The 17,991-nt window shown below is 36.5% G+C and overlaps 1 protein-coding gene across 1 annotated transcript in view; it reads right to left on the reverse strand.

Annotated features, from left to right (window-relative positions):
* KCNK2 (potassium two pore domain channel subfamily K member 2) overlaps positions 1-17,991 on the reverse strand; it is a 93,369-nt gene that overhangs the window by 37,923 nt on the left and 37,455 nt on the right. The window contains exon 3 of the mRNA XM_026048424.1: positions 14,197-14,314. Coding sequence (XP_025904209.1) covers positions 14,197-14,314 — 118 coding nt within the window. The remainder of the gene's footprint in view (positions 1-14,196; positions 14,315-17,991) is intronic.

The raw sequence follows: 17,991 nt of genomic DNA on the forward strand, positions 1-17,991 counted from the left end.
TGTGCTTTTAGCTGGAATAGTATACACAGCACTCAAACCACAGCACAGGCACCTGAACTCCACACTTCTGCACTGCAGAAATTCATCAGTTATTGAGTGGTGATTTAGCACAAAGTGCCCAGAATGAGTACAGATGGCAACAGAGCTACTACTGCAAGGACATAATAGCCACCTGTTGGACTCGCATGCTTTAAGGAGATTGGAAAAAAAATCAATTAAAATCACATAATTTATGTGAAAAAAATTTGACATAAGTTAAAAGACAGGGAGTGACAAAGAGCACAGTATCAAGATAGCTATTAGATTCTAATGAGTCTAAAAGTGAGAAAACTATAATGGTACTGAAAATAAAGACTTTGTAGACAAGTAACCTAGAAATTAATAATATCAGGAAAAGTACTTTAAAATGGACCCTGATGGAATTCACATTGAAGGAAAATAAGAATGCCACATTTTTCACAAAACATTGATAATATTAATACAAATGAGCTTCAGAGTGCCTCACAAGGGAACACAATGTAATGAGTACAAAAAGGTTGTAGATGCATAGGCTACTACCACTGAAAGAAAAATGCAGTGGAAAAGTTTGGGGTTAAACCTCACTGGACTAGCTAGTATTAACTCAATTAGTCCAGGCACATCCTCTCCTCTCAAACTCAGAAATAGTGATTTTTTCTACAAGTGTTCCCCAAGATCCTGGCATTCAAAAAATTTCCCCAGGAAGGAAGGTGGAAGATGCTGGCCAGCAGCAGATGAAAAGTCCTTTTGACTTTTGGACAGCTCAGAGGAACACACACTATCCTAGTTGGTTTTTAATTTTCTAACATGCTACTGTTAGTTAACAAGCAGATTTCTGTGGGAGCATTTCCATGCAGCAGGAGGACTACAGCTGAACTTTCCCTTTCCGTCTCTGCGTGACTATGTAGCAACACGCTGTTCTAACAAGCATCTGGTAATTTTTCACATCTTCTAAAAGCCTTAATTTAGAGAAACACCATCATTAGAGAGAGGTGCTTTAAGTATAGCAGAGAAATTAATCTTTTGCAAAAACCTGAAGTTTTGGAGAGCATGATAGCATGAAAATGAAGAAGCTGCTGTAACATTTATTGCTCTTCTAAACCACATCACAGTATGCAGCCTCAAAAGTGCATATCTTCATGGAATGCAAAGGTGCATATGCCGTGGCTGGCAGGGAACTCACACGTGCCCCAAGTGAACAGTTTAATGATGGATAATATACATAAGTACATATACAGACATCCTTCAACTGTAGGGTTGACAAAGCACCAGTGTAAAGCTGCCCACTCAAACATTATAGATTTGCTACTGTTGGAATCAAATACAAAACTTCTTGATGCCAATGACAGATGAATACACATCCTACCTCCAATCCATTTCGCTGGTACCTATAAGAGAACCCTCATGTTTCTTCCTCTCTCTCCTATCCTGGCTGCAGAGTATAGGACAGCCTGTAGGCATCTCTAATGTGGAAGTTGATGTAATATGAAATATTTTCTTGGCTGATAAAAACTTTGTTTTGTTACCTTTCAAAAATTACACCTCTAAGTTTATTCTAAGCTTCACTTCTTGGTTTCAGTGCAGTGGGAAGAATGAGTATTTCTAACCAGTCTAAATCACTACTTACAGAGAAATATTAGAGAATCACAGCTACTGAGGTAGTCTGAATACCAAGCAAGAAACAGTGCACTGCCTACATTTCCAGTGCTGTACTTCATATTTGTAAGATCATTACAATTTTTTTTTTTTTTTTTTTTTTAAGAAAAGAGCAATGAACATTTTAGGAGGACTAACACAAGCGCATGGACATAGCTCTGTTCATCTGCACCATTCAATTGAAAGGCATAACAGTGCTGCTATGGTCAAGACTGGGCAAGAATATTAGTGGGGCAAGACAACAGAGTGAGGTAATATCTTTTATTAGAGCATTAGACATAATTTAAAAAGTAATAGCATTTTGGGTAAAAGAAGCCTTCCGCAACTGTGCCCCAAAAGCTTATCCATTCTTCCAACTGTTTTAAGTCACTTCAGCAAAAGATAGCATCTTTCTTCAAATCTTCCTTCCTTTCACAAAAGTAGTAATCACCCTTTATTGATTTCTATTCATTACAGTCACTTTTCTCCATCATAAAATGCTGTGGTTTTATCACTATGTAATAAGACTTGCTCATAAATGAAGAAATATCTAGAATGCAGATAACACATACTCTACAAGCCTTTTAAGAGATCGCCCAGAAACAGTTAGCAATATGTCCTCAAACTGCTACTCCCTAATTCTTCATACAACCACTCTAGCAAGTGAGCTGCTTTTGCTATAACAATTTGAAAACTGATTTTTAAATTTAAACAAATTTAAATTCAAATCTAAGAATTTCAAAACTATCCAGCTTCTTTCCTATCTACATTTCTCCTTTCTAATTCTCCTTTCCTACTGTAGCTCTTAATCAATAAGTGTGTCTTTTTAACTTTGTAAAGCTATTTAATAGACATGGGAGAGTACTTGTCATAACCCATTACCTCGTAGGTTCAAGTTCAATATTGCTGGGAGCAGTTGCCAGGGCTGGTTACTTCAAAGGATGGCAGAACATGACATGACATAGTGTGCTTCTATTATTGTGCCATTTATATATAAAGGAACGACACTCCTGTCTGCTCTTTGTACTATTATTCTTAATGAAACAAAAGGCTGAAATTGCAATTTTAAATGATCATTTCTGCTATAAATTCTGAAACAGAGTTTCACCTGCATCTGTAGCTCCTGCTAATTTACCCTTCAAAATAGAGCACAATATCTGCAACACATTTTGTTCTTCTGTACTAAAGACATCTATTGCACAAAGTCCCAGACAAATTGATACTAGAAGCTTGTACATGAGAGTCAGTTTTCCCTCATGCTTGCACTGAAGCGGTCCACTTGCAGCTCCCACAAATACATGAATGAAAACAAGGAAATGTTGATATCTTGGCCCACATACTAATCAGAAGTCAACTGGTTTAGCAGGATACAGATTTCTCCCGCCCCCTCCTTTCTGCTAGTGCTACAGTTACCACCCTATTGGTAATAACTGCATCCTCAGACACACCTAAAAAAAATCTATCTATTCAACAAGAGATGTAGCAGTGAAATTTTTAGACTGGTGAGATTAATATCCTACTAATTCAAACTCTTCAGTCAGAGTTTGTGCATTTGACTTATTTCTTCTCCACTAATGACTGGAGAACCATGCTGGCTACTTTCTTTCATCCAATCGTAAAATCCATAGAAAAATACTGAAAAACAAAAACACAGAACAAGAGTACAGAATAATGAACCCTCTAAACCTTCACTGACCTATAGTTGACAGAAGTGATTAGAAGCTCAACTGAACATTATTTCACATTGTCATGTAGACATTTTCATTTGTTCAGAAATTCTGAACAATTTAGCAACAATGACTAATTAGCAGTGAAAAGTTGAGAGTAGAGAGGCAGCAATTATTTTGCAGGAGATCCTTGCAAGAGCAGATTCAAAAGCTATTTATTATGAACAACATATTAATAAGAATCTGTCATGAGTCATTACCAATTTATGGATCTCTCTTCATGCAGATGATTTACAAAACACTTCATAGCAAAATAAGGCATTTCAGGCAAATGCAAAACTAAATTACACTTTTATGTAGCCTAAGACAATATCACTTCAGGGCTCAGTTGAAGCTCAATAAATCCCTTAATGACACAAAAAAAGGAATAAAAATTCTTCAGTCCTGATGGTCTATAATGGAACATTGAATCAGATAATGGACTCTTGTTCTAGAAAGAACATTTTCCCTGATCAGTGCTTAACTAGACAGACACGGTCAGAGAAGTTTCTCTTTCTTAGGGGCTTTTAAGATCCAATATGTGGAGCAATGCTTCCAGCTCTTGGAAGCTCTCCTCTCATGTGCACCACTTTTTGCATCAGTGAAAGAGCAAAAAGCTGTCTCCACCAAGAGCATTTCCACAGTTCCGAGTCCACCAACACTGCCAAATTCTAGCAAATGTTGTCCCCTATACACATCCCTAAAAAAACTCTCATGATTCCTCAGTAAAAGCCTGAATGCTGACTTTTGTAAGTAACCTGTGCATTTCTCATTACAGCAAAGTTTATCAAACTCTAGTGCAATTAAAACTTTCAGGAGAGCTTCTAAAGAAGACAAGTCTTAACCCAGGAATGATGCATTGGTGATACTGAATGCACTCCAGCAAATCAATGCCCAAATCTATAACTACTCTCAGACAGCCAGGTTAAACCAATTTGATTTTACAGAGGGCACCAATAATATGTAATTAAATATTATTTTAAACTATTAAAGTTACAGAACTTCTTTTCCATAGAGAATACCTCAAATACCATTGCAATGTTATCTAATTAAAAGGTGAAGCTGTAATGGATCTCATTACTATATCTTACTTATTTAGATAAAACATTACACAGTGAAATAAAATGATCAGCCATTGCATTGAAAATAATTCCAAAATATTAGTTTTTAATTAGTACTCAAATATTTAAGTTTTCAAAGTACTTAAAGTTTTCTCTCAAAAAAAATTGTACAACTAACATCAGGGACAAAAAAAGAGCTTATCAGCTAGCTCCGCAAGTGGCAAATAATGTCAAGCAATTCTTGAGAAGTACTTAGTTCAGATTACATAGCTGGCTGGATACAATGTGAGAAAGAAAATCTATATCACAGGGATAGATGACAGCAATTATTCTGTCATATGAGTTTGGCTCAGGAGTTTGGCTACCAGAAGTGAGAGAAGACCAAAGACGTAAGTGCCTAATTCATCCCTTTGGTTACCATTTCAGTCACTTCTGAGACATCCTTGGAGATAAGAACTACCTTCAATGTCTCTCAATAATATCATCCTTTACCAGATATAGTTCTACTAGTGAATAAATTTATATACACATATTTAAACTGAGAATCTCACTAGAGTATCTCAAAAGAGGAGCAAGTTCTGTAGAATTAAAAAAAATGCAGTTATATTTAAAGCAGGAAAAAAATAACCAAATAAAAAAATAATCTTGGTAGATTTTCTATGGCATTTTAATTCTCATACTTGGAATTCTTTTCCTTGCTCAGACTGCTTGATACTCCCTGCTTCTTCATCTAAGATATCAGAGAGGCAGTTACACATGCACTGTACCAGAGCATTACTGAGTTAGACTGATTTTAGGTGGAATGACTGACCTTGAGTAAGGATAACAGCAGGTAAGAGAGATCTAGCTGGGTTCATGATTACCCATCATACTCTCGTCTGTCAAGTGAGGCTTCAATTTACAGTTTGCTTAGTTGCTATGAAACATTTACAGTAAAGATGCCCATGTGAAGTAATGTCTTTTTATTCCCCCTTCCTCAATTGTACTTGGCATTCTTCAAGCCCTGGTCACCAGAACAGCACGCAAATAAAAAAACCACAAACAAAAGAAAAACCACACACATCTCTAATGAAGTCCCAACAAACACTTATCTCTTAATAATATCAAAGAGTATTTCTAGCTACTTCTCAAAATTCAATCTGATTTCAATCTGATGCTGCCTTAGAGAGAATGGGACAACTTTCAGGAAGTAAAATAGCTAGAAGGAAAAGTAATTTTCCTTCATCCCACTCCTGTGCCAGTCCAGGCTAAAATTTTACCTAACAGTACTCAAAATAAAAATACCTCAAGAAAAAGAGCAACTCATCATGCAGCCTGAGTTACAATCTCACATATTTATTTTTAGCTACTGTGTAGCCCGTGGGTATATTTCCTATAGATTATTTTTCTACTCCCCACTCACACCAAAAAGCATTTAACTCTTCCTGGTTAAATTCAGCATGAGCAAAAGGGGCAGGTAACTCAAAAACAAGTTTTTTCTGTGCTTTCACCTAAGCCTTGTGTTCAATCAGTCCTTTTTATCATCAATTATCAATTCACAAGCATCTTCTGCACCTCTTCACCAGAACCCCCCAAATGTGGGTACACTTTAATACCCAATGATTTTACCTGCATCAGCATTCCAACTCAGTTTTAAAGATTTTTTTCACTCTATTTGAAGAATTATATATGTAGATGATCTGCATTTACTGTAGAAATACTCTTTTCCATTGAAAAAAATCTGAATTTCTATCCCACACTCTATCTGGACAGATCAAGCCTTTAACTACCTAAAACTAGGCTTACTATTAGACCTATTGACACAAAACTTACAAAAACAATGATACTAAAGGTTAACATTTTCTAGAACACTAGAGGATTCAATATAGCATAAGACTCACTGAAAAAAAGTTAACGGATTTTGTTATTTTCCCCTTTCCCTTTATTTGCATCATCTTCCCTCTTGATTTTTTTTTTTAATGGACCCAAGCTGCTGACAATAATGAGAAAACTATAAAAGAAAGAGAGCACTTTTAGCATATAACAAAAAAGAAACACTTTTAAATGCTAATGCACTATAGCAATACTTTAATGCTATTTTATTTCACAATGCTGATTGCACAACACATCAGATTTTATACTACCAGATTATTTTTTTCTTCAAGAAATCTAAATGCCCTTCTAGGCTGTCCATCTGTCTTAGTCTTCACATTCTTTGCAAAAACTGTCGCTATCGCACAATCACAGAATGGTTGAGGTCAAAGGTACCTCTAGAGATCATCTAGTCCAATTCTCCTGCTCCAGCAGGGACACCCAGAGCACGGGGCACAGGGCGGCATCCAGGCAGGTTTGGAAGAGCTCCAGAGGAGGAGACTCCACAGCCTTCTTGGGCAGCCTGTGCCAGGGCTCTGTCACCCTCACAGTGAAGTTGTTCTTCTTCATAGGGAGATGATTTATCTTTTAAATATCACTGAAATCAAACTCATCATCTTACTATTTCATATCAGATTGTAAAACTTTGACACTTTTGATGCTGCAAGTATTTTTGAAGTGACAATCAAAAAGCCATTTTTGTAACTTTGCAAAGCTAAGTTCTGGCTCATGCTTTCTCAGATGCACCACAAAAAAATGAAAAAGCAATAAAGGAAAGAGGTGTTCTTCTTGCTGCTTAAGGCATTCAAGAGGCTGCCACATGCCACGGGGAAATGGCAGTGATACTGAACTTGCATTTCAGTATTATGTCAACCCAGGACAAAGCAGCCTTAAATCCAAGATATTCCTCACAAGCTGTGGTGATACAAGAGACTTTTGCTTCCAATGTCCTAGATGTCCACTTCAGTACCACATCAGACACCTGAGACCCAGTTATTCCCCAGCAGCACTAGCTGCTGACCTACACACACAGGGATTACATTAGGCAGGCTCTCCTCTCATATAAAAGAGCACACTATCAGCCTGATTTCAGGCTTACAGGGAGAGGTTTTTCAGAACCCAGGATTAGTGTTAAAGGCATCTAAATAAAAGCCTTACTGTCAAGGGTGATGAGGAGATGGGAACTCCCATAGAGACAGCTTCATTTTCCAAGCAGGTTACTGCCCAAGACACAGACATCAACATCATCTTGGCTCTCCCAAAAAGCCTGGCTTTGATTGAGGTTGCCATTTGCTTTTTAAAGGCTGATCCTGTTTAACAGCTCAACTAAACAGTAAGTGCAAACAGCTGTGAATAAAGCAGCACAGGATGGTAAACAGTTTAACATGGTCAAAGGGGAAGTTCTTACAAATGGATCCTCCTGAGAGAGAGACAGACACTACATACAGGTGCTTTTGTTTTAACCTCTAAATCCTACACACAAAAGAGTGACCCAAAGGCTCCAATTTTAGTTATATACTTGCTAGAAATAAAGTACAAAACATTTGCCTTTTCTTCCCCTGAGTTTTCTTTGATATCCAATATCCTTTGCCTCTGTTTGTTTACAGGATTGAGATTCTCCTGGTTAGTTACACCACTCCTGAAGCAATTATTAAACAAACAGAAAGGGAAGCAGGAGGATATAATTTCACTCACACAAGCCTTCTGCAAACAACATAACTATATTCAGCAGTTCTTCCCAGTAGCCTTTCCTGTGTTGATATAAACAAGCTCTTGCAACTTGGAAATTAAACTGGACATGACAAGGAGGCTCAGAAATTCTAGACTGATTAGCTGGTGGCAAGAAACCTAAACAAAGACAACAAAATCCAGTTCCATTAGCACACTAGCATTAGCAGAGAAAGCTGTGAAAATCTCAGTGCTCATTTGCAGTGTAAATTGGAGAAAGTGTCACAATTGACAAATTGACATTTTTCACAGCAAGACTTCTACAGAACTGCACATAGCAGAGTCTGTTGTTCAGGAAATTATGAAAGGTGCAGGAGAGTGGTTGAAAGATGCATATTCGGTAATTATTTTTAACACAACGTTTTGCTAATTCTGAGAAAAAAATATTAAAGAGTCAGAATGCGCAAGCACAATAAGTGCAAAAATGGTCTGTCTTCCTCCTCCTCCATTTGCAAGGTTCAATAATTAGTCAATGCCACTAGAGCTGCCTGGAAGAAAGTTCACCAATGAAAACGGGAGGACATTTTGAACTGTTTCTCCCCCCCCGCCCCCGAAAAGAAAAAAAAAAATTACTGTTGAAAAAAAAAACAGATATCTGGAAAATTATTCCAGAACATAAAAATATTAGGAAACTCAGTTTTACAAGAAATGTAAATACTTAATATCGTTCTTAGAATTAAAAGAGGCAAAATATGTGGAAAAGTTCAGTGCAAAAAAAAAAGACAAAAAGTGATAGGAAATGTCATTGACGTTACCATCTCCCCTAAAAAGACAACATTTCTTCACATCAAAGCTTCAATTTTTGAAAATTCATCAGGCCAACACGAGTGCCTTTGTGCATTTGCACTGCTAAGAGGCTCCAGCTTTACTAACATAGTTAACAATTTAAAGTTACAGTATCACTTGAAATAGCTTGTTCTTTCTATTTTGAATATGGCCCACAGGGCATACAAGTGCTTACACTTTTATCAGATGCTTGCATGTTGAAAATGGGCTGCTAGAAAAAAATATCATGCATTTATGTAATTAAAGCTGTGGGCTGTGTATTGCCACATAAACTCACAAGTGACTTGGGCAGCACAAGGAATCTTGCTTTTCTCAATTTTCAGAGGAAATCTCAAGTATCATGGACATATCCTGGAAAAAAAAAATGGCCTTCTCCTTTTCTTAGTCTCAGTCTTTTGGGCTGGGAAGGCTCAATTTCTTTTCTCTGATTTGCCTATTTATTTTTTTTTTCTTTTCCTCATATACAAGCTCTCATTTCCTCTCATTCCCTGTATCTGGACTCCTCACTGGGTTTTCACCAGCTTTTCACCATGATCTTTCCTCAAATAGACCTTGCTTCCAGGTTCCCTGCCTGTGTTATCCCTATCTATTACTTATGAAGTCTGAATAGTCCTGCAGTTGCTTCCTAAGCATTCAGTCAGAAAATGCCTCTTTAATATTGCCTGAAGAGAAAATAGAGTTGCCTGAAGAGAAAATATACTCCCTACTCACTGTTCCTGGCAAAAATAATTATTGACAAAATTTTACTTAGTTTCTCCTGTTCGAGAAGAAAACATACTCAGTATGGATTAGATATTTGGAGAATTTAGTAGCCAAAACCTAATGAGGCTCCACAGAGAAACTCCTATTTGTGAATTGCTAATAACTGGGTCAAGGTCAGACACTTTCCTAAAGGAGCAATAAAAAAAAGGAAAGGAGAAACACCAAAATGGAAAAAGAGAAGATCAAAAAGCTATTTTAGTTCTCACGTCTTCTGTAAGAACTGCAGTATGGAGTTAGGGTGGTAAGCGTGATAGTAACCTGGAAGAAGGATTGAGTCCTGATCTGTTTGGGGTTTTTTTCTTTTTTTTTAAAGAAAATTGTTCTTTCTGTTGACATGTTATCAGATGAGATTTACTAACTTAAAAACAACACATTTTGAGAGATCTGTTTCACCCTCATCTCTCAATAAGGTCCAATTCCTAGGAACAGCAGTACGACTGACTATGTTCTATTAAAACAGTTTATTAATTTTATAAAACATATCATGTATTGTCTAACAAGCAAGTTGGCCCCAAAAGTCAACTACTCCAGTGTCCACCATGCATAACATATCAGAATATATCAAAAATGTTCTTTAGCTAAAGAATATTCTTTGGTGAATGTGTGTTTTTGTTATGGAAACCAAAAAAAAAGATGATTAACAAATCAAATGTGAAGTTCTAAGTTCTCGGCACAGGCGTCCCTAACTTCCCTACAAAATTTTAGGGAATTTAATTACTAGTTCTAGTAATTAAAAAAGGTTGAAAACAGTATTCTAGATAATAGGAATGTCTTCCTTTGTTGGAGGGTAATTTGGGGGAAAATTCAAGGATGAAAAGTAGAATTTTTTAAGAAAGTTGTTACTGCTTCTGCTTTACTAAAAATTATGTGAAGAGGATGAGAAGAAAAGCTGAGCCAAACTCTTCGTTATTTTGTGGCACAAAAGAGATTCAAGAAAAACAAAATGACATCACAACTTTGTGATAACACTTCTTACCCGAGCTAAGGAAACAAACATTTTACCATCATGTTGAAAAAAGCCACAGCAGAGTGACTGGAATAAGAGCAGGAATACAGCTATTACTGAGAAGAAAACCTATAAGAATCTAGTGGAGGTTTTCACGACACAGTTTCTGACATGTTTATGTGCTGAGACAGCAGTCACTTAGAGAAAATACCTCTAAGCTGAAGACCACTACCACTACTTTTTTTTTTGGTTGCAAACTCAAACTTGGAGTTAGAGATGTCTCCTTTTGTACCCTCTTGCCAACAAGAGATATTCCCAAGACTAGACTATAAGCTGCTGGGGGCAGGGAGGTGTGGGCTGTGGCTATCTGCCCACTTCTGAGTTAAACTTCTTGTTGATGGAAATTACTTAAAAGATAAAAACATATGTGGAGAGGCGGCATTGAAAGTTCAGGATAAAAAGAGGTGGAAAAGGATTATTTTCCACTTTTTCAGCACCATCTCCAGCATTATGATTGAGGTTCCATTTTTTCTCACTTTCCTTCCAAACTTTTCAATCCTCTTTTTTCTTTTCTTTTGGCATGTGCTCTTGGAATAGAACGAACTGAAAAATGACACTGTCAGGTGGGAAAAAAAGAAGATCCTTTGTGTGTTCTGCAGTATCCACAGTACCGCAACAACATTTGTTATAAACAATTTTAATACTTTCACCATCTTCCCTCATCCCTTTTCGCTCTTAAGGATTATCTGAAACTATTCCATGTGTACAGAGTATCATGTCCTTGCTGAGATGAGCCATATTTGTTCTGGAAACGTATCCACAAATAAGAACACCTAAGCAAGCCAAATTCATAACTGCTAAGGTCCTTTCTTGAACCAAGTTTTATCTCGTTGCACAGCAATAAATGCAAAGCAAAAGCCAATCCGCTCAGACGAAGCAGAAAAAGAAAACTAGAAAGGGTCTTTTCTAAGCAGAACTTTGTGAATTTTTTTGACCCCAGTCTCTCCACTAAATCTACTTCTTAGGAAAGATCTAACTGCAGTATGACAAATGATACTCTTTTAAAATAGAGTTTATTAATTTTATAAATACATCATATATTGTCTAAGAATTATAAAGGGATTTCAAAAATGTTACATATATGCCACGCTTTCTCAGGTGTTCCCTTTACTTTTGGCAACTGGCTTCCAACTCAATAAATCTGCATGTCCCCATCAGACAGCCTTCCCTCAGCCTACATGAGGGCAAGCACAATGAGAAAGTGCTTGGTAAAACAAGAGAGAATTCTTGACTGCAGCCAGCACCTACTGAAATATATGATCAAATGATAATATTTGATAATATTATTGTAACAAAATTATGCCATTGTAAAAACAAAAAAAAACCCAAAAAAGTAGCATTTTGCTTAGGCAAATACTAATTGCTATACTTACTATTCCATTTCATGAGGGACCAACTATTTCTGGGATGCAAGATAATCAATGTTTTTTGTTTTTTTCAAAAGAAGTTCAAGAGATACTGTCATTAAAGAAAGGTTTGGGAAACACTATAGGCAAACTACCTATTCCAAATGAATTTCTTGGATTCTAAGATATCAGCAGGAGCGTGGGCTAAATAACATAACAAACATATACTAAAAAGAGGTATGGGAAGGTAGAGAACCTGCTGCAATAGTGGAAAGCTATCCTTTTTTTGTAAATGTCAATAATTTCGTTTTCCTCTATGTAAGACATCTTTGAGATACACTCTCAAAAAATTTATATTTTTTTATTAATATTTATAAAATCAGTTTTTCAAATGACTTCCATAAAGTCATTTTATGAATTTATAAGGTCATGTCTTGGTCCATAGAGAATATCTGCAGTGCTCAGCTGAGACTTTTGACAGCTCTCTGGAGATACTCATAATCTGCATTTTTAGTCTCTTGACAGTTTAAAATATCAAGTTATGTGATAGCCATATGCCCTCAAATTGGAAGGAATGCCTTCCATATCAAAAGGTTACTTGTACATAAAAAAAAAAACCAACAGATACTACAATGTAGTTTCCAAACACAAAATCACTTGATGACACGTGATTATACAAAGCATAAGAGAAAACATACTCAACAGTTTTGCTCATCACCATTTTCTTCAGGCAGCCATAATTCTAAAGTGTTTCCACAACAGCTCCACTTCCTTCTGTATTGTGAACCACCAGGAAGATGGTTTATACAATAAGACAAGGTCAAACATACTACAGCAGTAATGTGTGCCAGCAGCCCTGGGGGTCTCCCTGCTAGGAGTTTCCCATCAGAAAGGTTCTCAGATGAAAAACAGTATTTGGAAGCCAAAATATTTAACATATTTTTTTTCCTCTAGATTTTTTTTAAGTTTTCTGTTGTGAAATCTGCTATAGAATTTAGGGTTGTCTAGTTTGATCTGATTCTGACCATTCTAGTTGGTAAAATTACAATGTAAAGTGTAAGCAGTCAGATGAGGATAATGTACGGCTGATTAGCTATCCTTTTGAGACTGTTGCTTTTCTTGGTGTAATCTGACAAAAATATACATTTTTTTCAGTATCTGTTTTTTATTACCTTGTGGGTATGATGGTGTGAAATCAATATGAGTTTGTTACTGACTTCAGTGAGGCCAGAGTTCTACTTTTTGTTTTCACTAAACCTGTATTTTAATCCCTTTAGATGCAAAAGAAATATAGCACAAAGACATAATATTCATACATAGACACGTGTACACACATAAACACACAGAAATAAACACAGTACACACTACCTAGAGAAAGAACAAAAATGTACAGAACACTTGAAGAGAACGTCCCTTTCCCTAGCAATAAGCATATAAACATTACAAAAGGGCAGTAATTTTAACAACTCCTTACATGCTGCTCTCCTAATATATAGGTCTTACTTTTCCCCATCTGATTTCTCATTCAAGCATCTTTGTGGACACCTCTCCTATGGCCTGAGGATTATTCTGTGGTGAGTTGCCCCACACCCCTGAACAGTGCAGGATCCTGTAGCCAAAGAGAAGGCCGTTCCAAAGGGTTCAAGTTCTGCTCCTGGTTACCCCTGGTCTGCTCCTGGTTACCCCTGCTCAGAGTGACTGTAGCTCCAAAAAGCGGGAAGGACTCAGACTTCTGCTGGGGTACGAGACCATGGACAGAGCTCCCAACAGCTTTGGACTTTCCTCAGTGCAACAGAAGCTGGCTCAGAATAAGTCTCTAAGTGTGAACCTACTGCCACAACACTTTGAACTGATTTAATTATACTGAACTGAGTCTTTTACAATGTTCTCACCTTATTCAGATTCAGGAGAAAGCAACAATATGGAACGTGATTATTACAGATATGAAATTCTATACATCTCAGTCAGGTTTTAATGCACATGTGTTTTAAATCACGCCCTATTTAACATTCATGATTACACAGTTGACCAAATTCTCCTCATAAAATATTTCCACATCCTCTTATAATCACCTCAGAGAAATCTGCAGCAACATTTTCCTTCTACTGAAGAATTGTTAGTTCAGATAGGGAATCTTAAAGGCAACTATCATTTCTGCAGCTACATAGTAACTCCCTACTTTAAACCAGTAAATTTGGAAAAAAATACCATTACCAAATATATGCACACATTTTAAATCAAAAGACTTTGAGCTCACAAACTATGAAAAGATAATAAGATAATAAGCTGTGTCCTACCTATGGTGGTAATAACAGTGCCAGCAAAGAAGAAGGAACTTCCCAAGTCCCAGTGACTGATCTGAGTAGATGTGTTTCCTAAAGGTATGATTCCTGCATTTATTGCTTCCACTACTTGCTGCAAGTTCAAAAAGATTTTGTCAATATTCATGAAGCAATGGTCAAAATATACATTACACAGCAAATAAAGTCACTTAGTAAATTCAAACAATAAAACAGAAAAGAATCAGTGTTGATCTACACAAGTTTTATCATTCAGTCAGGTTAGAATTTAACCTTCAAAATACACCCTAAATATAGAGGACTATTTCAGCAAGCTGTAGAGCTAAAATCTCCAGATAAAAGAAGAATGCACAATGTATTGTTAATTGGAGGAAAAAAAATATTTTTAATGTTGCAACTATTTTGTTGAAGAGAAATATACATTAGACAAAGATTTAAAATTAGTTTCCCAAAATATTGCTCACTTTAGCTCTCCTTGAGTTAAACAAGCAAATGCACTTTCTAAAACAAAGTCATTTTAAAATTCCAGGAAAAAATGGTCATGCATTATTTCAGATCAAATGAACCCCAATCAATTAAAACATTTTTGGAGAACAGAAAGGTCAGTAATTAAAGTTCTACAATTACATCTATGGTCATGAATTTCCACTGTTTCAATAACAAATTCAGGGAGAATATCAAACATATGCATATAAGAGAACCTCTAAGAGATTACAAAACTATGTATGCACTCTGTAGTTATTGAATTTTTCAGTTCAACATATTATAATGAGCATGCATTTGTGACTTTTTTTTTTGAAAACACAATTTTTTGAAAATAAAATTTCCTATTTCAGCAGTATCACTGCAAATTAATATTACAAGACTATACCTAGGTAGGTATCTCCATTACACATATATATACCAGCATTTAAATTAACTGCTGTTACTCCAGAAAAGAATATTATTTTTAAACCTGTAATAAATACTTTCAGGAAGGTAAATAATAATTTCATTCTGAAATGCTTTAAAGCAGAAGTTATTTCATAATCATTGTAATGATAATTACCATTTAAGAAAAGAACAGAAGAAGCAATACTGCAAATGCTAAAATGAACATTTTAACTAATAGCTTTCTGCTTGGCAAAGTCATCCATCAATTGATTATGCAGATAAAGACATTCAGCAATGGGGTAGCCCGGAAGGGTTTTCTGTGTGGGCAGTCTGTTTCAGAGTAATGGTTTTCCACAAGAGCAGTGATTTTTGTAATTTCAAAATATGGTGTTAATTTGAAAATAAAACAATCCTTGTTGCCAAACAGTGTTGATCTGGGTAGAAATGACCAAAAAAAAAAAAAAAAAATGCTGAAAAAAATGAGCCATCTTATCTTCCTGATCAGATCTTAAGTGCACCATTTTCAGTTTGCCATTTCCAAAGCTCAGATGCACAAAGTAGCCCTTTTGAAGTCCACAGCTGCATCTCTGCAGCCACAGAAGTCTTTGCTGATGCACTTAAACCATTTACAACACCCAAAGTTGTCAAGACAAAGCCAGCTTGGGTACCTTTATGTAGATTTTACATTGTTTTATGTTCTGTATCTTTAGTTGTTCTAATTTTTACTCATTTCAAAATACTGATCAAAAATCTGAAACTGCCAATCCTACTGGGAGAGGAGGAGGGCAAAGGAAGGGGAGAAGGGCTTAACTTGGCTTTTGATTTAAAAAACAATATTTTTTCTGCATTGTATATTCTGTGCCACTTGTGCTATATTTGTACGTTCTTGCCACACAGAATATACTCGCTCAGCTGTGAGCACACCTGGGCTGATAGACACAACTGTGTACATCAGTGTAGGAAGGGACCCACCAGGCTAAGCAGCATGTGAAAATCCTCCCTTGTATTAATCTTATCTTTTCCATAGTGCACATATTCCTTTGACTTGTAAAACACAGTGTGCAGCATCACAAAGCATACTAAAGGCATTTTGAACATCGTTTCCCTTCAACTGACTAAGAATTCTCATCAGGAGTCCTTGTACCTGCAAATGGGAACATGCTCCCTCGAGAGAACACCTATGGCAAAGCACTGGATCAGTATAATTTTATGGGACCATTCATGTTTTATTACAGTTTATTGCATTGCATGATTGCACTATACAGAGGGACACACCTGTTTAGGCAGTCTAACAAGATCAATTTTAGTAAGGATCCAGATGCAGAATGTTTTCAGAGCTATATATCATCCCTGCAAATTTTTCAAGCCATGCTACTTCAATGTCTTTGATATGAGGGATTTGTTAATCTAAGCTGTTCAAAGACCCATTACAGATATGCATTTAAAAACTACGGTGTGTTGTAACTTCAGAAGAAACACACAACTTTACCCAAAACCGCTGTGTTGGGACAGACCAACCCAAACACAGCAGATGGCCATGAAAGACAATTTGCTACTTTGCTATTATTATTCCTCTGATAGTAACCAAGAGCTAATTAGGAAAGGAATATATACCAAGGCAAGCATGAAAGTGACGCCTCCTCTTCATAAACCCTCCTAGCATCTGACAGTGACAGTTCTGGGGAATTTCTGAGTGGGAGGCTGCATCTGCACCATGGTGCTGATCTTGTTTTTGGTGGATTTTACCATGAATGGTCAAATTACTTTTCACATAGAGAGAGAGGTTCCAAAATGGGAAGTAATCCACTCAATATTTTGCAAAGGATGAGCAGTCTTAACAAGCCTCTCCCTACACCCACTCATTTTATGGGTCCCAACTCAATATTTGGCAATGAGTTCTCGAAATTATTTGGGGATTGTATGTATATGAATTTCTTTTCTAGCTTTTCAAGCCCTTTATAATTTTATAAACTGCTTTTCTTATGAGGAACCCTTGAATGGTCATTCCTTATTCATGTTCTCCAAGATTTTCAGGATCCCATCAGCTGTCTCATTTCCAAGCTTTTATAAATAATGTATTTATATAAGTAAATCTATTACATATTGTACATAAACAATTCGTTATTGCCAGTATTCCTTGTTGACCTTGTTTGTACTTTTAACTGATTTCAATACATTTTTATTTAAACATAATTTTAATCATAAATGGCTTTCTTCATCATTGGGTCCTTAAGCTTCCACACACACCATACCACGCTTTCTCCCGTGCCATGCCATGCTTGGGAGGAGCTGTCCTTAACATCAGCAAAGCTATCTCATATTCCGTCCAGTTCATCCATAACTCTTCTCTACCAGCATGGACAACAGGCCCGAAAGTGTAAGGTTGTGGTACAGTGGAATCAATAATGCTATGTCATAAAATGTTTGAAAGAAGCCTGGGGATTTTGCAGGAGTAGCTGTATTTTAAAGTCTTTGGATGAAAGGTGGTCTTTTTTTTCCAAGTTTGGTCATTGCTTACAACCACATCCTCATCTCAAGCTATTCCTAGGCATAATAGCACAAAATAACACACAATTCCTATCACAGGCACAGTTCAGTGCACTGATTTCAGGACACTATCTCCTTCTTGACCACAACCACTGCACAAAAGTGCCTCAAATATTGGCTATTAACATTTCCCTAACTTCTAATAAACCCTGGGAATAAACACAATTCACTGAAGGCCAGGATCTCACCCTCAGTGTTTAAACAGCATGTTATTCATTGTCAGTGCTTCCCTCAATCCAATTTTCTCTGTCACTTTATTTCTCAGTCTTCAGTCTTTTTTCTTAAACGATGCTTTCCTATCAGAGCAAATACAACCATTTCATTTATCACAAGTTTGGCACGACCCTTTTTCCTTTCTTGGTAATCTTTTTC

The sequence above is a fragment of the Nothoprocta perdicaria genome, unplaced genomic scaffold (assembly GCF_003342845.1).
Source record: "Nothoprocta perdicaria isolate Ctin4 unplaced genomic scaffold, notPer1 scaffold_54, whole genome shotgun sequence".
NCBI lineage: Eukaryota > Metazoa > Chordata > Aves > Tinamiformes > Tinamidae > Nothoprocta > Nothoprocta perdicaria.